This window comes from Lutra lutra, chromosome 14 (genome assembly GCF_902655055.1).
Source record: "Lutra lutra chromosome 14, mLutLut1.2, whole genome shotgun sequence".
In the NCBI taxonomy this organism is placed as follows: Eukaryota; Metazoa; Chordata; class Mammalia; order Carnivora; family Mustelidae; genus Lutra; species Lutra lutra.
Genome location: NC_062291.1, coordinates 55,980,100 through 56,003,716, shown reverse-complemented (window position 1 = coordinate 56,003,716; position 23,617 = coordinate 55,980,100). Strand labels below are relative to the sequence as shown.

General features: G+C 37.5%; 1 protein-coding gene across 1 annotated transcript in view; it reads right to left on the bottom strand.

Annotated features, from left to right (window-relative positions):
- Nucleotides 1-472: 472 nt before the first annotated feature.
- HELLS (helicase, lymphoid specific) overlaps nucleotides 473-23,617 on the bottom strand; it is a 43,788-nt gene continuing 20,643 nt past the window's right edge. The window contains exons 10-22 of the mRNA XM_047702965.1: nucleotides 22,763-22,906; nucleotides 19,512-19,708; nucleotides 19,221-19,317; nucleotides 18,506-18,667; nucleotides 17,085-17,224; nucleotides 16,860-16,998; nucleotides 16,149-16,232; nucleotides 15,948-16,067; nucleotides 13,100-13,216; nucleotides 12,644-12,803; nucleotides 8,599-8,695; nucleotides 8,429-8,505; nucleotides 473-1,040 (exon numbers count right to left, since the gene is read on the bottom strand). Of these exons, the coding sequence (XP_047558921.1) occupies nucleotides 946-1,040; nucleotides 8,429-8,505; nucleotides 8,599-8,695; nucleotides 12,644-12,803; nucleotides 13,100-13,216; nucleotides 15,948-16,067; nucleotides 16,149-16,232; nucleotides 16,860-16,998; nucleotides 17,085-17,224; nucleotides 18,506-18,667; nucleotides 19,221-19,317; nucleotides 19,512-19,708; nucleotides 22,763-22,906 (1,629 nt within the window). The 3' untranslated portion in view covers nucleotides 473-945. The remainder of the gene's footprint in view (nucleotides 1,041-8,428; nucleotides 8,506-8,598; nucleotides 8,696-12,643; nucleotides 12,804-13,099; nucleotides 13,217-15,947; nucleotides 16,068-16,148; nucleotides 16,233-16,859; nucleotides 16,999-17,084; nucleotides 17,225-18,505; nucleotides 18,668-19,220; nucleotides 19,318-19,511; nucleotides 19,709-22,762; nucleotides 22,907-23,617) is intronic.

The window sequence follows — 23,617 nt, the reverse complement described above, 5'->3', positions numbered from 1 at the left end:
ATATAACATTTTCCCAAGAGACAAACCACCAACACAGAAATGGCTCAGGGAACATTCAGGAGCTCTCTTCCTCATAGTCTGATATACATACAGGGCCTAAACTGTTCCTATTTTGGTCTTTATGTTTATCTATCATATACCATAAATTTTACATTACTTATATTCCTACATTCTATTTTCCTCTCTCGGGTAATATTTACTCCTCCCCTACTATACATTTTCAAGGTCTCTTCTTCCTTGTTCTACTCTTTGGTTTTTTGCATGATATACTACCACTTCTTTTATCAAGACCCTACAGTTTTTTCAAAAGCCTGCTCTGCAAGAACCAATGTCCAGTTGAAATCTTTATATATGTGTAGAGTACTAATGAATAAAATCAAGTCAACATAATGTTGAATCACAACGCCAGTCAAGATGTTTGTTATTATTTCACCTGAGCCATTATTTTTCTGAAAAAAAAAATTTGATGAGATCATCTTATAACAAACATTTATTTGGTAAACTATTTTATAGAAATAGACCCTAAAATCAAACAATTTCTTATTTAAACAACAAAGTATAATCCCAATCTTTCCCCCATCAAAGCCTACTCCATAACTGAAGTACCCCAAACCCATGAACTGTACTGCTAAAAGCGGGGAAAAAGACATTAAACTTCCACAGGAAGACTGTATAAATCTGGCAGTGGTTAAGTACACATCAGCCTGTACCCAAAAATATTACTGAGCCTGAAAAATTAACGGAAAATCTAAAGTTACTATGAATACTCTTTTGTTCTTAATAAGGCTCAGAGAATTACCACCTATTGATTATGCAATGGTACAAGAGTCATTATGTAAACTGATACAATCAAAAGGGTAAACTGGATAATCCAAATTTTAAAACCAATATAGGTAAATCACTAGATGTAAACAAGAACTTTAAAAGATAGTCTTTAGCTCCACTTTAAAACAAACATTCAGGACTGGAATCCTCAGAATTTTCTAGAATCTTGAAAATCCCCATCTTCTCTTTAATCGGTCCTGAGGCATTCATTTGATCTAAGAGAAAAATATATAAACAAGGATTTATTTTTTTTAAAAGTTACAAACCTGGGGGGAGGGGGGGTTGGGAGAGGGGGGGTGGGGTTATGGATACTGGGGAGGGTATGTGCTATGGTGAGTGCTGTGAAGTGTGTAAACCTGGCGATTCGCAGACCTGTACCCCTGGGGATAAAAATATATGTTTATAAAAAATAAAATTAAAAAAAAAAAGTTACAAACCTGAAAAGGATTTTTTTTTTTTAAAGATTTTATTTATTTATTTGACAGAGAGAGATCACAAGCAGGCAGAGAGGCAGGCAGAGAGAGAGGAGGAAGTAGGCTCCCTGCTGAGCAGAGAGCCCGATGCGGGGCTTGATCCCAGGACCCCGAGATCATGACCTGAGCCGAAGGCAGTGGCTTAACCCACTGAGCCACCCAGGCTCCCCTAAAAAGGATTCTTAAAAGAGACATCCAACATATTGTTATGAGAAGAGTCATCGGCCCAAAGCTTAAAAACCCACAGGAATGTGGGACACTTTATTCCTTAATCAATAGTCAACATAGCAAAAGTGAGAAAGTAAAGCATACTCCTCTTATTACAATGAGAACTGGCCTCTAGGGAACAGATAAACATCAGTTTGCTAATCAAAATCACTTCTGAATTTAAGATACACAGGTTTAGAGCACCAATTTAAAATTACATTCTGAGATGTTTTAAAAAACAAAACAAAACAGAGGCGCCAGGGTGGCTCAGAGAGTTAAGCCTCTGCCTTTGGCTCAGGTCATGATCTCAGGGTCCTGGGATCAAGTTCCACATTGGGCTCTCTGTTCAGCAGGGAGCCTGCTTTCCCCCCTCTCTCTCTGCCTGCCTCTGTCTGCTTGTGATCTCGGACATATAAATAAATAAAAATCTTAAAAAAAAAAAAAAAAAAAAAGCCCAATAGTGATTAGTTTAAAAGCTGGAAAGCAAGATACCATGAAAATTTATCTTCATACACACCCCTCACTGCTAATATGTGGTCTTTTATGTTTTTGTTAATGGAATCTCTACTGATTTTGAATGCCGTTACTCCAATTTCTTTGGATGTTGAAGCATCTTTGAATGTTAACTGCCACTTCTTTCCTGGTAACTGCCTGCTCGAGTTGTCCATTTTTCTTGCTGACTTAGTTATCTATATGTAATAAACACTTCCTGTCTGTTATGTGTTGCACATATTTCTGTGGTTTGTCTCTCATCTCTGCTCATGGTATCATCTGTATTTATACAAGTCTTTAATGTAATAAAATCTATCAATCTATTCATTTAATTTTGTACCTTAAGAATTATTTCCCTGTTCTAAAAATCATACAAATATATTCCTCTGTTCGAAATAAATCCATTAGAGAAAGACAATTATCATCTCTCTGATATGAGGAATTTGAGAGGCAGGATGGGTGTGGTGGTGAGGAGGGAGGGAAAAAAATGAAACAAGATGGGACCAGGGAGGGAGAAAAACCATAAGAGCCTCTAAATCTCAGGAAACAAACTGAGGGTTGCTGGGGTGTGGGGGAAGGATAGGGTGGCTGGGTTATGGACATTAGGGAGGGTATGTGCTATGTTAAGTGCTGTGAATTGTATAAGACTAATGATTCACAGACCTGTACCCCTGAAACAAATAATACATTATATGTTAACAAAAAAAAAGTTTTGCTTTTAATATTTAGGTTTTCACCAATTAGATTAACCTATCTAGAATGTGTCACTGAGTATGATATGAAGTCTCCCCGGTTAGAAATGTCCCCACATCATGTATTTGAATAACAGGAATTTCCCTCTCTAGTTTAAATTGCCATTTCTGTCATTCACTGATTTTCCACACAAGTTTGGTTGGCTTTCTCAATCTGCCAAACCACTGGTTCATTTATCTTATCATATCCTAATTCTAGTCTCAGTTATTGTGACCTTTAAATTATATCTTAATACATGGTATGGAATACTTTGTGGTTCTTAAAAATTGTCTTGGCTGTTGGCCCTTTTCTCTTCCACATAAAATTTTAAAACTGCCTGTCATAGTTCTTTAAATAGTCATACTGGAGTTTTAATTAGGAAGTCATATAAGAAATGTAAGTTAAGTTGGGGAATAGCAACTTATATTTTAACACATACACATTTCACTATATTCACCATTCACATCCATGAATATAGTTAAATATGTACATTTATTCAGTCCTATGTTTCATAATTTTGCCCATAATGGCCTTAAAGAAATTGTTATACTTAATCCTAGGGATGTTACAGTTTTATAGTTACTGGAAGCTTCTTATTTTCAAAATAATTACTGCTGATACACATACTATTAATTTTTTTTCAAGAGTTTTTAAAATTTATTTATTTGAAAGAGAGAATGAGAGTGGGGAGGGTCAGAGGGAGAAGCAGACTCCCCACTAATCAGGGAGCCTGATGCGGGACTTGATCCTGGGACTCCAGGATCATGACCTGAAGGCAGTCGCTTAACCAACTGAGCCACCCAAGTGCCTCACACATACTATTAATTAAAAGCAACATTCTTGAATTCTATCTAAACACTTCTAAATTCCCTTACATTCTATGGAGATGATTATACCCCCCTGTAAAAATTAAGTACTACTTAATTTACTTTTAAAGTACTTAGTTAACTACTTAAAGTACTTTTTTTTTAAGATTTATTTTATTTATTTATTTATTTATTTATTTATTTATTTAAAGATTTTATTTATTTATTTGACAGAGAGAAATCACAAGTAGGCAGAGAGGCAGGCAGAGAGAGAGGAGGAAGCAGGCTCCCTGCTGAGCAGAAAGCCCGATGTGGGGCTCGAACCCAGGACCTGGGATCATGACCTGAGCCGAAGGCAGCGGCTTAACCCACTGAGCCACCCAGGCGCCCCAAGATTTTATTTATTTATTTGACAGAGAGATCACAAGCAGGCAGAGAGGCAGGCAGAGAGAGAGGAGGAAGCAGGCTCCCTGCTGAGCAGAGAGCCCGATGCGGGGCTCAATCCCAGGACTCCGAGATCACGACCTGAGCCGAAGGCAGCGGCTTAACCCACTGAGCCTCCCAGGCGCCCCTACTTAAAGTACTTTTAAGGGTAAAATTAAATACTACTCCCCTAAACCTACTTTTATTATTTTATAGTGTTAGTTAGGACTTCCTTGTAAATTGTGCAAAGTTGTATACTGTACAGTGGGAGTGAGAGTGGTTATCTTTGAATGTTCCTGATTTTTGTAACTTACTGGATAGATGCATTTTACCAGATTAACAACATTCTTCTCCCTGTCTAGTTTAAGAAATATAGGTGATTATGATGTTATCTCAAGTGGGTTTTCAGTATCTAGTTCTCCTTTATTCAGATAATGCAAATAGTTTCAGATATTATACCATCCTTACATTCCTTCTATACAACTGATTTTTTTTATTTTAAGATTTTTCCCCATTTTTTATTAATTATTTTTATTAACATATAATATATTGTTTGCCCCAGGGGTACAGGTCTGTGAATCATCAGGCTTATACACTTCACAGCACTCACCATATCACATACCTTCCGCAAAGTCCGTAACTCAACCACCCACTCCATGTAAGATTTTTAATTTTTTTAGTAATCTCTACACCTAATGTGGGTCAAGATCACCTATAGATCAAGATCAAGATCAAGAGATGCACACTCGGGGCGCCTGGGTGGCTCAGTGGGTTAAAGCCTCTGCTTTCAGCTCAGGTCATGATCCCAGGGTCCTAGGATCAAGTCCCACATCGGGCTCTCTGCTCAGCAGGGAGCCTGCTTCCTCCTCTCTCTCTGCCTGCCTCTCTGCCTACTTGTGATCTCTGTCAAATAAATAAATAAAATCTTTAAAAAAAAAAAAAAAAAAAGAGATGCACACTCCACAGACTGAGCCAGCTGGGCACCCATATAACTGATTTTTATTAAATAATGTATTTAAAATTTGGCCATAGGGTTTTATCTTTCTCATTTTCCTGAACTATTTGAAAACTAAAATAAACACGCAAACATCCCAGAATATGGGCTCCTGGGTGACTCAGTCAATTGGACGTCTGCCTTCAGTTCAGATCATGATCCCAGAGTCCTGGGATTGAGCCCCGCATCAGGCTCCCTGCTCCTCCCTTTGTTTGTGCTCTCACTCTGTCAAATAAATCAGTAAATTTTTTTTTTTTAAAGATTTTATTTATTTATTTGACAGAGAGAGACCTCAAGCAGGCAGAGAGGCAGGCAGAGAGAGAGGAGGAAGCAAGCTCCCCGCCGAGCAGAGAGCCCGATGCGGGGCTCGATCCCAGGACTCTGAGATCATGACCTGAGCCGAAGGCAGCGGCTTAACCCACTGAGCCACCCAGGCGCCCCTAAATCAGTAAAATCTTAAAACAAAAAACAAAAAATCCAGAATAGCGGGGCGCCTGGGTGGCTCAGTGGGTTAAAACCTCTGCCTTCGGCTCGGGTCATGATCCCAGGGTCCTGGGATGGAGCCCCGCATCGGGCTCTCTGCTCAGCAGGGAGCCCGCTTCCTCCTCTCTCTCTGCTTGCCTCTCTGTCTACTTGTGATCTCTCTGTCAAATAAAGAAATAAAATCTTTAAAAAAAAAAATCCAGAATAGCTAAAACTTATTTTGAAAAATAACAAAATTGGATTCACTCACAATTTCAAAACTGACCACAAAGCTATAATAATCAAGACACTGTGGTAGTGGCATAGGATTGACAAACAGATCAAGGGGCCAGAGTTGGGAGTACAGAAATAAACTGTTACATTCACGATCAACGGACTTTCAGTAACATTGCTAAGGCAATTCATTAGGGAAAGAATAATCTTTTCAATAAATGGTGCTGGGACAACTGAGTAACAACATGCACAAAAAATTTAGACCTTTACCTCATACTCTACAGAAAAATTAATTCAAATACAACAACTAAAACCGTAACTCTTTAAAGAAAACACCATGACCTTTGTTAGGCAAAGATTACTTAGAGATGACATCAAAATCATGAGAGGTGGGGCACCTGGGTGGCTCAGTGGGTTAAAGCCTCTGCCTTCAGCTCGGGTCGTGATCCCAGGGTCTTGGGATCGAGCCCCATATCGGGCTCTCTGCTCAGTGGGGAGCCTGCTTCCTCCTCTCTCTCTCTCTCTGCCTGCCTCTCCACCTACTTGTGATCTCTCTCTGTCAAATAAATAAAAACTTAAAAAAAAAAATTTAAAAATCATGAGAGATAGCAAAAAAAGACAAACTGGACTTTATAAAACTTAAACACTTTTGACCTTCAAAAGACACTACTTAAGAAAAATGCAAGACAAGGGGTGCCTGGCTGGCCCAGAAGGTACAGCATGTGACTCTTGATCTCAGGGTCATGAGTTCAAGCCCCACACTAGGCATAGAATTTAGTTTAAAAAAAAAAAAAAAGAAGAAGAAGAAGAAGAAACATGCAAGCTAAGCTACAGACTGGGAAGAAATATCTGCAGAACATGTATCAGATAAAGGACTTATATCTTGAATATATAAAGACTTCTTTCAACTCAATGATAAGAAGACAAAGAGCACAATTTTAAAAAGAGCTATTTGAAACGAAGTTAAAGACATCAAGAAATTAAACCCAGTGATGTGCTCATAAATGTTTAACTGGTTCCCCTGATGCCCTGCCCCATCAAAAGGCCCTGATTTGTAGTTTTTTCCTCTCTCCATGGTATTAAATATCCCTATCATTATCAATACCAAGCTATCAACATAACAGTGTTGAACTAGGTTTGGGAAAAGATGTGCAGAGTACAGCATTATACACTATTTCCACTATACAAATATAATACAATCAAGAGCATAGATATTGGTAGTATGTTAATAATATAATCAGGAAATGATGAGTTTTAAATATTTATTGCATTTGTTTTCAAGATTATTTATGGCTACCATGATAGACATCAATTCATTATTCTAAAGACTGATAAATAAAAGAAGCAACTTATCCTGCCTCACCTGTATAGATTGTATCCCCTATAGAATAACCAAATAATTGATAGGGAAAAGTTCTTAATAAACTAATTCTAACTAATGAAGGAATAACAAAAGAAGAAATATCACCATTTTTGCAATCTTTCAGGAAATAATGGCTCTAAACAATCATCATCAATGGATACTAAAACCAACAGGTAGAACAGAAGGGCAGAAAACTTTTTAAGATCAGCCTGAATCAGATGACCAATCCTAGCTCACTAAAAATAAGACACTCAGATATATGTACTGCCTGGTAGGATTTTAACTCTGACGACAGCTCTTCTGTTTTGGCTGCTGAGGTACCATCCAGACTAAGAAAGACACAGAAATGTCAGGACCATGTGAACCATGGCCACATTGGCAAGCACCAGAAGCACCCAGGAAGCCAGGGTCATCAACTTCAACAACTATCACCCAGGTTACTGTGGAAAAGCTGGTATGGCACAATACTGCTTAAAGAGGAATCAGAGCTTCTGCACATCTGCAACCTTGATCAACTGGCCCCTGTCAGTAAGCAAACACTGGAAAATGCTGCCAAAGAACAAGATTAGAGCTGATCCTATCGTTCGATGATGAAATTCGATTAAGCTACAAAGTTCTGGGACGGGTAAAGTTCATAAAGCAGCTTGACATCATAGAAGGCCAAATTCTTTAGCAGAACAGCTGAGAATATTAATGGTGTGTTGGCATCGGGGCCTGAGGAGGGCGGGCACTGTGTCCTGGTAGCTTGAAGCCACATGGAAGGAGCCTCATTAAATGCTAACAAGTGCTTTTCTCAAAGAGAGAATGAACGAAGTATTCCTAAGAAATGGAACCTAGATCTAATTAAGCTTGTACAGCTACATATATAGCTATTTACACTTTTCAGAAAATAAGTAGATTTAGGAAAAAATCAGAGGACAACACAAAAGCGGTTCAAAAAAAAAAAAAAAGCAGCCAATTCCAGAATGCAGGTCATTGCACAGAGCAAATAATCTGGTTTTTGTCAATGACTTGGAAAAACAAAAAAGTGAGGAAGGTGTTATAGAAGAAAAGAGACAAAGCCAACAATGAAATTTGGATCCTGATTCTAACTGTAAAGACCACTGGAGAAATCTCAATATGGCCTAGGTAAAGGATATCAAAAGTTTTACTGCCAATATTCTTTAATAATGTAATGACATAGTGACTATATTTAAAGAGAGGTTCTTCTTGGTAAAAGATGCCTGAGTAAAAGATGGGTAAAATCTCACGATTTTAAGATTCTGACAAAAGAGAATTACAATGAGAAAAGATTGGTTAAATGTTGTGGACTAGTGGCTGAATGAATTACATAAAGGGGTATATTAAATATTACTATTCTCTCTTTTAAAATGTCTGTTTCACTTTTCCTTAAAGAAAGTAAAAGCATGATACTTGCCAATGAGATCACTTCGATCTAGCAATAACTCCAAATCTTTATCACTAATGACCTTTTCTCTTGATCCTTTTATTTCCCTGTAAGAAAACAAAATATTCAAGTCCATACGATAAATCAAAACTGTCAATTACATTTTTGTAAAAAATGTTTATTTTTAAGCAAAATTGTACCTTTCATAATCTCTAGATTTTAATAATTCCATTAATTCCTTAGGGTCTAAGAAGTTCTTAGATTGATTTAATCCAGACTGACCACCTTTGAAATGATCTAGAAAAAACGTTCAAGAAATTAGAAACAATGAAAATCACTTTTAAAACCAAAATATATTACATTACACACCAATCAGAATGTCTTATGTTAAAAAGAAAAGGCAAAACCAAGTATTGATAAGGATGTAAAGTTAGGGCAAAGTTTAGTAATTTCCTATAGGTAAACATACACCCACCCAAAGACCACAAACACATAAAGGCATATGTCCACAATCAGCTGTACAAGAGCAGTTTATTCATAAAAACAAAAATCTGGAAACCAATTTACATGTCAACCAACTTAAGAATGGATACATGAGGGGCACCTGTGTGGCTCAGTGGATTAAAGCCTCTGCCTTCGGCTCAGGTCATGATCCCAGGGTTCTGGGATCGAGCCCCACACTGGGCTCTTGCTTAGCAGGGAGCCTGCTTCCTCCTCTGTCTCTGCCTCCCTCTCTGCCTACTTGTGATCTCTGTCTGTCAAATAAATAAAATTTAAAAAAAAAAAAAAAAAAAAAGGAATGGATACATGAACTATTAATTCTTAATACACACAACACAAACAAATCTCAAAATATTATGCTGAACAAAAGCAGCTACATATATAGAAATGAATCCACGTATGAAATTAAAGGGAAAAGGAATCTATGTGGCAGAAACTGGAACAGTGGTGCCTTCTACTGAGGGACAAGGGCACATGGAAAATGAACTGGTGCACAAGGAAATGCTTTTGGAGAACGGAGGTTGTTACCTTGACCTGGAGGATAGTTACATAAGTATATACATTTGTCAAGATTCATTAATCTGTACACTTAAGATCTGGGCATTTTACTGTATGTCTATTATTGTAATAAAATACTGTCAGTATTTTAAAAATTCCTTTCAAATTGCTTTTTGATATTACTTTTTCAAAATACTAAAAACAGACTTGGAAAAATAAAACTAGACACACATTCTACTGAATTTAAGTTATATTCAATAAAGAAAATATATTTCATCATTCAAATTCCTAAAGCAGCACAGGTGAAAAAATTTTAATTTGCACAAAATTTTACTAGAAAAGTTTTTCTTTTTTTTTTAAAGATTTTATTTATTCATTTGACAGACAGAGATCACAAGTAGGCAGAGAGGCAGGCAGAGAGAGGGGGGGAGGAAGCAGGCTCCCCACCGAGCAGAGATCCCGATGCGGGGCTCAATCCCTGGACCCTGAGACCATGACCTGGGCCGAAGGCAGAGGCTTTAACACACTGAGCCACCCAGGCGCCCCTAGAAAAGTTCTTTTTTCCTCCAGTGTAAATTCCAACTACAATCTAAATGTTCCAACAAGTCAAATTAAAGATTTCTAAAACCTAAACCATATCTCCCTCAAAATCAGATACACTGGAGAAAGTATTTTCAAGTAGAGAGCAGGTAGGAAAAGTAGCATAAAACAAATGAATAGTGATTTTCAACATTATCATGTTTCCATTTCTCTAGGCTTCATAACTTACAGATTTTTTCAACTTTTTTTTTTTTTTAAGATTTTATTTATTTATTTGACAGACAGAGATCACAAGTAGGCAGAGAGGCAGGCAGAGAGAGAGGAAGAAGCAGGCTCCCTGCTGAGCAGAGAGCCCGATGCGGGGCTCAATCCCAGGACCCTGGGATCATGACCTGAAAGCAGAGGCTTTAACCCACTGAGCCACCCAGGCGCCCCTCAACTTTTTTTTAACATTAAGCCATGAAGCTAATTTATCTGAATAGAATTTTATACTGAACGAATAGAAGTAGAACTTCTCCAAAGAATCTTAGGGAATAAAATATAAAATACCAATGCCTCAATAACTTTACTTCCCCTACCTCTCAGAATCTTTTCCAGTTTAAGAAAACACTGTATCTGTGCCTGGGTCAGTCGGTTAAGCACCCCACTCTTGATTTCAGCTCAGGTCATGATCTCAGAGTCGTAAGACTGAGCCACACACTGGGTTCCGTGCTGCATGCAGAGCCTGTTCTCTCTCCCTTTTCCTCTGCCCCCACAACCCTCTCTCCCTCTCTTAAAAAACAAAAACACACAATATTTGAAAAATACCAGGTCTGAAATGATGAAATGGGACATTCTACAGAGCCAAATATTTTTTGAAATACGGAGTTCAAGTAAACAGATTTTTTTTTAATAGCACTACTTCAACATATCTTTAATACTCTAATACTTAATATACTGGACTAGTAAGAAGCGGCTTGACGTTTTCTTAAAGACTTTTGACAGGCAATCTCTTATCAAGAATAAGCATTAACATCATGCCAAATTCCCAGGACAGAATTGAAGATATGGCACTTTGAAAGTGTTGTCCTGGAGAGTTTTCTTTGCCCCTCTGCTCATCTAAACACTATGTTTTTCTTCATGCATGTTTATAGACACACCAACCTAGTTTAGGTCTTTATATCAGCAAATTCCCCACCATCTATTTTTTTTTTAAAGATTTTATTTATTTATTTGACAGACACGGATCACAAGTAGGCAGAGAGGCAGGCAGAGAGAGAGGAGGAAGCAGGCTCCCTGCTGAGCAGAGAGCCAGATGAGGGGCTCGATCCCAGGACCCTGGGATCATGACCTGAGCCCAAGGCAGAGGCTTTAACCCACTGAGGCACCCAGGCGCCCCCCCCCACACCATCTATTTTTTTTAAGCAGATTTCATGCCCTACATGGAGCCAAACATGGGCTTGACCTCACAATCCTGAGATCAAGACCTGATCTGAGATCAAGAGTTGGGCACTCACCCGACTGACCCACCTAGGTGCCCCTCCCCACTGCCTATTTAAATCCCACACTAGTTAAGTCATACCAATTTATTTTATAAGGAAGTAACAGTAATGAAATCTCACAATAAACGACAGACAACTGAAATAAGAAAAGCACTACAAATTATTATTAACTAGCCATCAGGGAAATACAAATCAAAACCACAATTGAGATACCACCTTATACCAGTTAGAATGGCAAAAATTAACAAAACAAGAAACAACAAACATTGGTGAGGATATAAAGAAAGGGGAACCCTCTTACACTGATGGTGGGAATGCAAGCTGGTACAGCCACTCTGGAAAACAGTATGGAGGTTCCTCAAAATGTTAAAAATAGAGCTACCCTACGACCCAGCGATTTCACTACCCAAGGATACAGATGTAGTGAAAAGAAAGGCCACCTGCACCCGATTGTTCATAGCAGCAATGTCCACAATAGCCTAATTGTGGAAGGAGACAAGATGCTCTTCAACAGATGAATAAAGATGTGGTATATATATATATACAATGGAATATTACTCAGCCATCAGAAAGGATGAATACTGGGGCGCCTGCGTGGCTCAGTGGGTTAAAGCCTCTGCCTTGACTCAGGTCATGATCCCAGGGTCCTGGGATCGAGCCCCACATCGGGCTCTCTGCTCGGCGGGGAGCCTGCTTCCCTTCCTCTCTCTCTCTGCCTGCCTCCCTGCCTACTTGTGATCTCTGTCTTTCAAATAAATAAATAAATAAAATCTTTAAAATAAAAAAAAAAAAAAAAGGAAGGATGAATATCCAACCTTTGAATCAACATAGATGGAACTGGAGGGGATTATGCCAAGTACGTCAAGTAGAGAAAGACAATTATCATATGGTTTCACTCATATGTGGAACATAAGGAATACCATGGAGGACCATAGGGGAGGCAGGGAACTCTGAAAGGGGAGCAGTCAGAGAGGGAGGTGAACCATGAGAAACTTAAGGACCCCGGGAAACAAACTGACATTTCACAGGGAAGGCGGATGGGGAGGATGGGGTGACATGGTGATGGGTATTTAAGGAGGACACATGCTGTGATGAGCACTGGGTGTTATACACAACTAATGAATCACTAAACACTACATCAAAAACTAATGATGTACTACATAGTAGTTAACTGAACATAATAAAAAAGAATGTTAAAAATAAGAAAATAATAAGTATAATTTACTTTTGTGGATGATCAACTTTTCCAGTTTCCTTTTAGCAGCTGCTCTTTCCACAATTTTCTGATCGATAGTATTTGCTGTGACAAGACGATATACAACAACTGGCTTTGTCTGACCAATTCTATGACATCTATCCTGGGCCTGAAGATCAGACTGGGGATTCTTAAAGTGAAAAGAAAAATAATATTTAATAGTTTAACGTTAAAGTTATTTAAACTCCTATTGAAGTTAAATGCATGATCCAATCATAATTTGTCTAAGTGTCTTAACTCATTTTAGATTTCTAGAATAGTTTCAATGATTAAACATATTCAAGACTTTACAAACAGGGCACCTGATAATGATTTTTGTCTTAAGAGGAATACCTTTTACAAACAGATAAAACTGCAAAGCATACAATGAAAGATAAAAAATTCAGAATGGAAATATAACAACATATTGCTATACTTCCAACTTACCCAATCACTATCATAAATGATAACTGTATCTGCTGCAGTCAAATTAATGCCCAGGCCACCAGCTCGTGTACTTACTAAGAAGATAAACACATCCGGATCTGTGTTGAAGCTGTGCATCTAAAAGCAAGAAAAAAAAAAAAAAAAAAGGTAAACGTAAGGAAGAAACTGTTACAGCCTAGAATGCGGATATTGTGCTGCCTGTGGAGCAACCATCTTATAACCATGTGTTTATAGCAAAGGAGTGGGGACAGCAATGCCAAGGGATATAATAAGCCAGCATTTTTTTTAAAGAATTTATTTATTTATTTATTTGACAAAGAGACAGAGTACAAGTAGGCAGAGCACACAGAGGGAGAGGCAGGCGAGAATTCTACCACTGAACCACCAATGCAACGCAGAGGCAGAGGGAGAAGCAGGCTCCCCAGTGAGCAGGGAGCCTGATGTGGGGCTCAATCCCAGGACACTGGGATCATGACCTGAGGCAAAGGTAGCCTTTTAACCGACTGAGCCACCCAGGTGCCCCAATAAACCAGAACTCTTCAAACTATGAATTCTTCAGATGTGGAATAAATAAACACTGAAAACCCAGAAGTCATGAAAGTTGGGGAAAAAAAAAATTTGCTGAAAAGAAAGTTATCAAGACTTCCCATTCATGAAATTAAAAAATCATTAAACATTACCTACTGCCCAGGCTAAGACTGTAACCCTGGGAAACTATCAATTTGATCTTCAGAGGGGCTTGAGACCAGGTAGCTCAGGCCAATCACATAGATACATCATGCCTATATGATTAACCCTCAATGGAAACCACGGAGAGCAAGCTCAGAGGAGTTTCCCGGGCTTACTTCAGATGCGCAATTATAAACTGCTGCTGGGAGAAGTGCGTGCTGTCTATGTGACCTCACTGAAAAGTCACATCTGGTTTCTCCTAGACTTCACCCTACAACTTTTCTTTTTGTTGATTTTAATCTGTATCCTTTCACTGTATTAAATCATAGCCATGAGTACTAGAAATAAAGAAAAGAGAACTTCAGCAGAAAGAACTGAGGAGGGAACTTGTTTTTAATTACAGCAATTAAAAGATGTACCCATAGGAAACCGAATCAGTCACTTAGACCTAGGAGCAATTATGTTAACATATTAAACATCTGCTTATGTTACCTTCATTTGTTTTCCAAGCCCCTCTTTTATTAAGGATATTTTTGTTGGGGTGCTTGGATGGCTCAGTCAGTTAAGTGTCTGCCTTCAGTTCAGGTCATGATCCCAGAGTACTGGGATGGAGCCCTGCATCAGGCTCCCTGCTCTGTGGGAGCCTGCTTCTCCCCTACCACCTCTGCAGCTCCCCCTGCTTGTGCTCTCTCTCTCCAAGAAATAAAATCCTCAAAAAAAAAAAAAAGAAAAAGGATATTTTTGTTAAAAAAGAAAACTCACACATCACAAAGGAAATTGAAGGAAGAATATCTAATGTTATTTAAAAAAAAAGTCTAGACCAACCTCTCTTAAAAATCTTAAAAATATAGTGACCAAAACAACAACTAAAACCCCAAGTGGTTTCCCAGTGCATGGGGTAGGCAGGAAAAGTGGGTTCCTTGAGAGGGGGCATGATAGAACTTGCTGAGCTGATGTTAAGTTTGCATTCATCAAAACTCAGAAAATGTACACTTGACTTTATGCACTTCATGATATGTAAAATTCACCCCAAAAGATAAAATATGCCAAAATAATAGAAGGGAAATGGGGCGCCTGGGTGGCTCAGGAAGTTAAGCCTCTGCCTTCGGCTCAGGTCATGATCTCAGGGTTCTGGGATCGAGCCCCGCGTCGGGTTCTCTGCTCAGTGGGGAGCCTGCTTCCCCCTTCTCTGCCTGCCTCTCTGCCTACTTGTGATCTGTCTGATAAATAAAATATTAAGAAAAAAAAATAGAAGGGAATTATTATCTGTAATTTATTTTGAAATGCTCCCCAAAAGATAAAATGTTAAATGGATTCAGAAATAGACTGATTCTGTATCACAAGCATATGACCAAAAGGAATAGTATAAGCTTAATGACAGGTTCTCGGATTTCTAGATGTTCCTATAAAACTCTTTCAACTGCTTAGATTTTAAATTTTCAGTGAAATGTTAGGGTAGAGAAAAGAGCCAAAATCAGGAGGGAAAAAAAGTATTGTTCTCTCAATATTCTTACAGTGGTAGTGAAGTAGGATATTATTAAGTCAAGTTGGACCAGAAAAATATATAACTTAAGAAACATTAAGGGGCGCTTTGATGGCTCAGTCGTTAAGCATCTGGCTTTGGCTCAGGTCATGAATCCCAGAGTCCTGGGACTGAGCCCCACATCAGGCTCCCTGCTCAGCAGGAAGCCTGCTTCTCCCTCCCCCTGCTTATACTTGCTCTCTCGCTATGTCTCTTGATGTTAAATAAATAAATAAATAAATAAATAAATAATAAATAAATAAATAAATAAAAATAATAAATAAATAAATAAATATCTTTTTGAAAAATTAAGACTTACTAATACTAAATAAAAATGTTTATGTGTTTGGGGCGCCTAGGTGGCTCAGTGGGTTCAGCGTCTGCTTTTGGCTCAGGTCATGATCTTGGGGTCCTGGGATTGAGCCCTGCATCGGGCTCTCTGATTGGTGGGAAGCCTGCTTCCCCGCCCCTCTGCCTACCTGTGATCTCTGTCAAATAAATAAATAAAATCTTTTAAAAAAATCAGTTTTAAAAAAATGTTTGAGCCTACTACAAGGTTTTTTAGTCTATCAATTTGTGATTCTACTCTGAACATTACTTTAGAAACCTAGATGGTTACAAAAGATAATTTGGTATGTATGACTGAAGTAATCTTACATTTTTTTCTCTCTCTGAATAAGACATGGATCCATCAAGCCTGCTAAAGTTGAAATTTCTGAAGTGGCAATAATCCATCAAAATGTCCAACATTCTTGTCATTTGTGAAAAAAGCAGCACCTGAAATTTAAATATATCTTAGTATCTATTACCAATTAATAGAAGTAATTAAATAATCAAAAATTCGATCAAAATTACCACCTTGTGCCCTCTGGCTTTTAGTTCTGGTAGCATTCGATCCAAAATTAAGAATTTCCCAGAATTTGTTATCAATTCTTCATCAATCTTAAAAGCAGAGAAGGAACAGAATAAACAGTTACAATAATTACCAGTAATCTGTTTTTGTCAAAATAAAATCTAGGTAAATAGTTCATTCTCAATGACAAGTCTCCATAAAACTTTAAATTAAAAAACAAACTGACCTTATCATTTGATCTTTTTAAATCAGAAGACAATTCTTTCTCAAGGAAAGACATACTCTGGAATTTAAAATGGGGGCACCTGAATGGCTCAGTTGGTTAAGTGACTGTCTCTTGATTTCAGCTCAACTCATGATCTCAGCTTCATGAGATTAAGCCCCACATAGGGCTCTACATGGAGGAGGGAGCCTGCTTAAGATTCTCTCCCTCTCCTCCTTCCCAACACTGAGCGCACACTCTCTCTCAAAAAATAAATAAAATGAACGATTTCACAAAAAAATTAATCTAAGTCCAACCTTGAACTATCCTTCTCACTCCTCTCCCAGAGGCTTTATAAGAGAACGTTAAGTTTAAACTTACAGCACAAATGTCGATTTTTCTTAAAGATTTATTTACTTGAGGGGGAGCAGGAGAAAGGATGGGGAGGGAGGAATGGGAAGTACGGAGGGGTAGTTCCAGAAATCAAAATAGTATATTATTAAATGGTATTCACCTTAAACTCTTGTGTGACCGGGTCTATAGGGTACTCAATCAAATATGGATGATTACAGCACTTACGAAGGAGCATCATTATATTCTGCAGCTTCAGATTAACCTCAGATTCTATAGGGATATTTGTTTCCACAACAGCTCTATCAAAAACATATAATCCATGAATGTGAGAAATACAAAAAGTATCACGGTTTAAAGAATACTTAAATTTATTTTAAACTCACACCTTTCTCGGTCTACTTCTGGCTGCATTTGACTGATCAATTTTTCCAATTCATTAGGGAAATCATCTATTTTGCTGTAATTTATTGACTTTCTAGTTCGCCGTCTTGGTCGTCCAGTGGGACTTAGCTCTACAGTTTCTTTCTAAAAGTGAATAATTAAAAAGGAATATATGTTAAAGAACCTATACACTTAAATTCTAAATACATAAAAGTGGATTGTAATATTTTTATGTGCAAATGTTTTAAGATAAAAAGAAAAAAATAATTTTCTTTCATCATCAAGTTTAGGGATTTCCAAAGGCACAAAATAAAGGCTCCATAAACTCTGGCCATGTGCAAATGTGGTCATATTAAGTCTAAGTATTTTAAACACTTATGACAGTATCAGAGCATTAGAGTAAATGCCTCCATATCTCAGTGGAAAAAATTAAGGATGGATAGAACTGTTCTGAACTTATATAAAGAATTTATGGGGCACCTGGGTGGCTCAGTGGGTTAAAGCCTCTGCCTTTGGCTTGGATCATGATCCCTGGGTCCTGGGATCGAGCCCCACATTGGGCTCTCTGCTCAGCCGGGAGCCTGCTTCCTCCTCTCTCTCTGCCTGCCTCTCTGCCTACTTGTTATCTCTATCTGTCAAATAAATAAATAAAATCTTAAAAAAAAAAAAAAAAAGAATTTAGTAACTTAGGGTTAAGTTAAGGAGCTCCACATATCTGCATTAGAGAACATTTCTTTGGACTGGTATAACACTGCAATGAAATTCCTCACAATAAGCAATGATTATAAATTTCTAATAGTTCAAAAACCAGATCCTCTCTTTAATTATAATAAAAATTGGGGAACAGAATCTAAAGGTTACACAAAATAGAAATGTACAGAACCATAAATGTCTTGAAAAATAGATTGGTACATGGTATACAGCAAAAAGTCTAGACATTTAAACAAAATTTAAGGGTCCCCTAATCTTTTAAGATAATCACATTCTACTTTAATATGGTGGGTAATGAAAGAAGATATTTCTTTCAAATAAGGTATTCTATTACATTTTTGGAGACCAGTAACCTCCTATAAAGGGATTGTGTATGGGGGATTGGTCTAGCTGGGAAACTCTTGTATATAGTGTGTGCCTGTTATTTCCTAGTCCATCTCCACATAGCATAATTTGGGTTAATCTGGGATAGGAATAAAAAATTTTAACGAACATTCCAGATAACTATAAAGCAATTAATGCATGAACCATCACCTGAATTTTAGTAGGATCACAGAATTACTAGGAGACAACTTTCATTATTGCTTTATACTCTAGTTAGAAATTCATATTCTGTAAGTCCTAAAAACAGATGATAAGATCTAAGACTGAAATTAACCAAGGAATTTCCAATACCAACTGTTATTTATAGTTTATGTCAAAGCCATACTCTACCTCACTGCATCCAAACATGTTTGCAATTGTACGGTTCACAATAGCTGTATAAAAGATCTCTTGTTTCTTTGAAAGTGGTGCATAAACAACTACTTCTCGTTTAGGAGGAACTTCAAGAGCAACATCAGATTTTAGTCTTCTCAGTAAGAAAGGTGTTAGAATCTAAAATTTAAACATGAATAAACGTATGTGAATATGAAGCATTCGTATGCTTTCAGGCAATACTCTCTCCACACACCTCTTAATCCCTTCTTTCTCTTTTTTCCTTTAAAAGTACTGTCAAGTCTTGGGCGCCTGCGTGGCTCAGAGGGTTAAGCCTCTGCCTTCGGCTCAGGTCATGGTCTCAGGGTCCTGGAATCAGTCCCCGCATGGGACTCTCTGTTCAGCAGGGAGCCTGTTTCCCCCTCTCCCTCTGCCTGCTTCTGCCTACTTGTGATCTCTCTCTCTCGCTCTCTGTCAAATAAATAAATAAATAATCTTTAAATAAATAATCTTTAAATAAATAAATAGCTAGCTAGCTAGATAAGTAAATAAATAAAAATACTATCAAGTCTTGAAAAACGAAGAGCCTCCTACCCCCTTTAGATTTAACTTATTCCCTTGCTCTTCTCCCAGCCCTAGAGGTCACTTTTTCAAAATCTATTACAAAAGATAATCTGTGCAGATCCTTTTTCATTCTGAGTCCATAGTAAGCAGAATAAGACAAAGTCACAACCTGGTGCAGCATATGCAATACGTTCTGTTCTCTTTCTTTAGCAATAATATCTTCAGCAGTTTCAGAAAGACTAGTGATATCAAACCAAGATTCAAAGCTGTAAGAGAAAAAAATGATTACAACTTAACCTACCCCACAAATCAATTATATTAACATATATATACCACAAAGAAGTTGCCAAAAAGCTATCATTTTTAATCCAACTACCTAGCAGAAAGGAATTAATTTTGACTAAGAGCAGATTTGAAGTTAGAAAAATATAGAAAATAGTTAAATAACTGGCTTACCTACCTTTTCAAGTCATCAAATACATCTGGCAACAAAAAGTTTAGCAATGACCAAAGTTCTGATAAATTGTTTTGCAAGGGAGTACCAGTCAAAAGAAGTTTGTTATCTGCATTGAATCGTTTTAACTCCCTGATTAGACGGCATTTCATGTTCTTAATTCTGTGTCCTTCATCTACTATTAAGTATTTCCAATAGCAGTGCTAGAAAAGGAATTTAGGGAAAAACTTTAAAATGATGATCTCACAATTTTTTTTTAAAAACAATTCTGAAAATAAAACTTCTTTATCAGGGATGGATGTTCAATTTTATCAAATGGCATTTCTGTATCTATTGAGATGGTCATGTTTTCTTCTGATCTACTAAAACGATAAATAAATCTCCTAAAACTGATGCATACTTTTGTTCCTAAAATAGACTTCCCTTGGCTATGAACTAATAAAGTCCACCTGCTATTATGTATTTAAATTTTTTCTATTCACATTATTTAGTCAGGCAGTCTGGGGACACCTGGGCGGTGCAACTGGTTGAGTGTCCTACTTGATTTTGGCTCAGGTCGTGAGATGGAGCCCGGCATTGGGCTCTGCACTCAGTGTGGAGTCTGCCTGAGATTCTTTCCTTCTTCCTCTACCCCTCCCACTCGTGCTCCCTCTCATTCTCTCTCTCTAAAAATAAATCTTAAAAGAAACGGGGTGGGGGGAGCAGTCCGTGGTTTCCCTGTGTAATGCTTTATCAGGTTTTGATTAGTGTTATACTAGATTCCTAAAAAAGAACTAAAGCTTTATTAGTGCCACATGCTCTGAAACATTAAATATTAGAATTTTCATTCTTGAGACCCTCATCTGAAATGGACATTCTAATCTGATGGTGTTCTCAGTTTCTTAATATAATTACTGATTTGTTTAGGCTTTGCCTTTCTTCTGGGGGCAGTTTTAATAATTTCTATCTTCATAGAAAGCCATCCATCTACTTTCAGTAAGTTGTCATAAAAATAATTTTAATTTCTCACTTTTCAAAACCTTGTTAAAAAAAGAAAGCAAAAACAACAAAACTACAATCTTACTCTGAGCATCATCAACTCAAAGGAGGAAAAAAAACTTTGCGGGGAAAAAAAGCAAAAACAACAAAACAAATCTTACTCTCATTTTTCAATTAGCACCTCAGATAAACCTCATTGGCTACAATACTGTCACTGCGCAAAGCTTCTTACTCTCATTTTTATTATCTGTGCTTTCTCTTTTATTTTGATCAGGCAATCTTAAAGTTCATCTATTTTATTGTTTAAAAATGCAAAAATATGGACTATTTCTGGGAAATATAAATACCAAGCTGGCAATTATAGGTATCCTCGGAGAACAAGATTGGTAAACTGGGGGAAAGAACATAAAATGGGACATATTTTGCATTTCATTCTAATAGATTCATAGCAGAATTTAAAAAAAAAGTTTTGGGGGGCACCTGGGTATCTCAGTCATTAAGCATCTGCCTTTGGCTCAGATCATGATCTTGGGGTGCTGGGATTGAGCCCCGCATCAGGATCCCTGTTCCGCGGGAAGCCTGCTTCTCCCTCTTCCACTCCCCCTGCTTATGTTCCCTCTCTCACTGTCTCTGTCAAATAAATAAATAAAACCTTAAAAAAAATTTTTTTAAATATTATGACTTTTTTTTTTTTTTTAAGATTTTATTTATTTATTTGACAGAGAGAGATCACAAGTAGATGGAGAGGCAGGCGGGGGGCGGGGGGAGAAGCAGGATCTCTGCCGAGCAGAGAACCCGATGCGGGACTCGATCCCAGGACCCTGAGATCATGACCTGAGCCGAAGGCAGCGGCTTAACCCACTGAGCCACCCAGGCGCCCAATTATGACTTTTTTTTAAGGAAAAAAACAAACTGGGACGGCTTTTGCTGGTAATACCAGATAACCTAAGTAATCTCTCACTATAAGACATTACCATAAAAAAGCAAAACAAATACAAATGAGTATGTAAAAGCAAAGAGAAAACCCAATGCAACAGAAACGAGGGTTCTGAAAAATGATTTTGTAAGTAGGGTGCCTGGGTGGCTCAGTCATTAAGTGTCTGCCTTCGGTTCAGGTCATGATCCCAGGATCCTGGATCAAGCCCCACATCAGGCTCCCTGCTTGGCATGAAGCCTGCTTTTTTCTCCCGCTCCCACTTCTTCTACTTGTGTTCCCTCTCTCGCTATCTTTCTCTGTCAAATAAATAAATTAAAAAAAAAAAATTTCCTAAGTTAACGGATCCTTCTGCTGCCAGTCAGGAATAGGAGCCCTGTACCCTCAAAGTGAAGATTCTTAAAATAATATCCTATGTTCAGTGAAAGGGAAAATTATAAAAATTCTTAACCACTAGCAAATGGAATTGACAATAAGGCTCATCTGTTCCAATATGGTCAGGGTAGGGAGGTCAAAATAACTAGAAAGGTCTTCATGTTATATTATTTAGTAGAAAACTTAATTTTCAAGACACAATATATAAATTATATCTATATGCTAACAAAAATAATATAGCAGCAGCATTCTCAGAATTACAACTGCTTTGAAGTCTGTATGCTTTCTTCTACAAGCAGTGTATATTACTTTTATTGTGAAGTAACATAACTGCAATTCATAGCCCAAATTTCCACCAGCACACAAGTAAAATCTGATATACCAGACAGAAAAAGGACAAGTTGTAAATTTAGAACTAAATGTGAAATAGGTGGAACAGTGATAGAGAAGTGCAAATACCAAAAAATGAATCGAGAGACAATGAGCAAAGGTTAACTTTCCAACTGCATAACTTGAGCACTAATAATTAAGTAGCTACAACATACACTAAAAACAGATACACCATATAGTCATAAGACAGTCTAAAAATAACTTGTTTTCATATATGCTATTCTTATTTAATTAAAATTAAATGGATAAGTTCTATATACTTAAACCACATGTCAGACACATCTGGAACATATTCTCAGATTAGGTTTATGTCTAGCTGAACTTAACACACTAGAATGATATTATGGCTATAGGTCAAGGTGCTATCGTTTCAATTTTCTTGTTAAAGACTACAACCTTCTCAATCTGTTAATACCAACTTTTGGTTTCTGAAAGAATCTGTAGAACACAATCCACTGCTTCCATCAGAAAAAAAAAAAAAAAAAAAAAAATCAACAAATGCTACCAGATGGTGCGAAAGTGCTATGAACTAAGAAAAATGTGGTTTATGGGTCACAAAGAGTTCAATGGAGACCAATACCTGTAATGCATTTCGGTCTCTCATAGCTATTTCAAATGAAGTAATTACCACAGGATGAATCTGCAGTGTCCCTTTTCGTCTGTGAATATTCTTTACCAATTTTCGACGTTCCTGCTGGGTCCCATGATATAGCATAGTAGGAATCTAAAAGATTTTATATTGATTTATAACAAACTTAAGGACAAAATGCAAATTATTAACAATTTGGAAAATATAAAATTTATCATTTAGGAGAGAAAAGATGATTAATCTTAGCTCTATTTTTCTATAGCAAAGGAGTCAATCAACTCTAATAAATTACTTTACTTATACAAGAGAATAAAATAAGCCATGAACAAATCAAATACAAGGGAAGGATATGGCTAAGATGACACAAATATATGGAAGGAAAACACTACAGTAAGAGAAATAATTTCTACCTATGTCAGTCTTATGTGAATGAAATTATCCAATGCACTGAAAATCATCCAGGGATATTTTTGGCAAATACCTGAGATTACTAGTACCTACTCTTACATATACACTTAACATGGATTTTGCTAACATTTGAAAAATAATTCAACTAGGGGTTCCTAGCTGGCTCAGTCAGAGGAGCATGCAACTCTTGACCTTGGGGTCATGAGTTCAAGCCCCACACTGGGTATAGAGATTACTTAAAAAAACTTAAAACAGGGACGCCTGGGTGGCTCAGTTGGTTAAGCGGCTGCCTTCGGCTCAGGTCATGATCCCAGCGTCCTGGGATCGAGTCCCACATCGGGCTCCTTGCTCGGCAGGGAACCTGCTTCTCCCTCTGTCTCTGCCTACCATTCCGCCTGCCTGTGCTTGTGCTCTCTCTCTCCCTCTAACAAATAAATA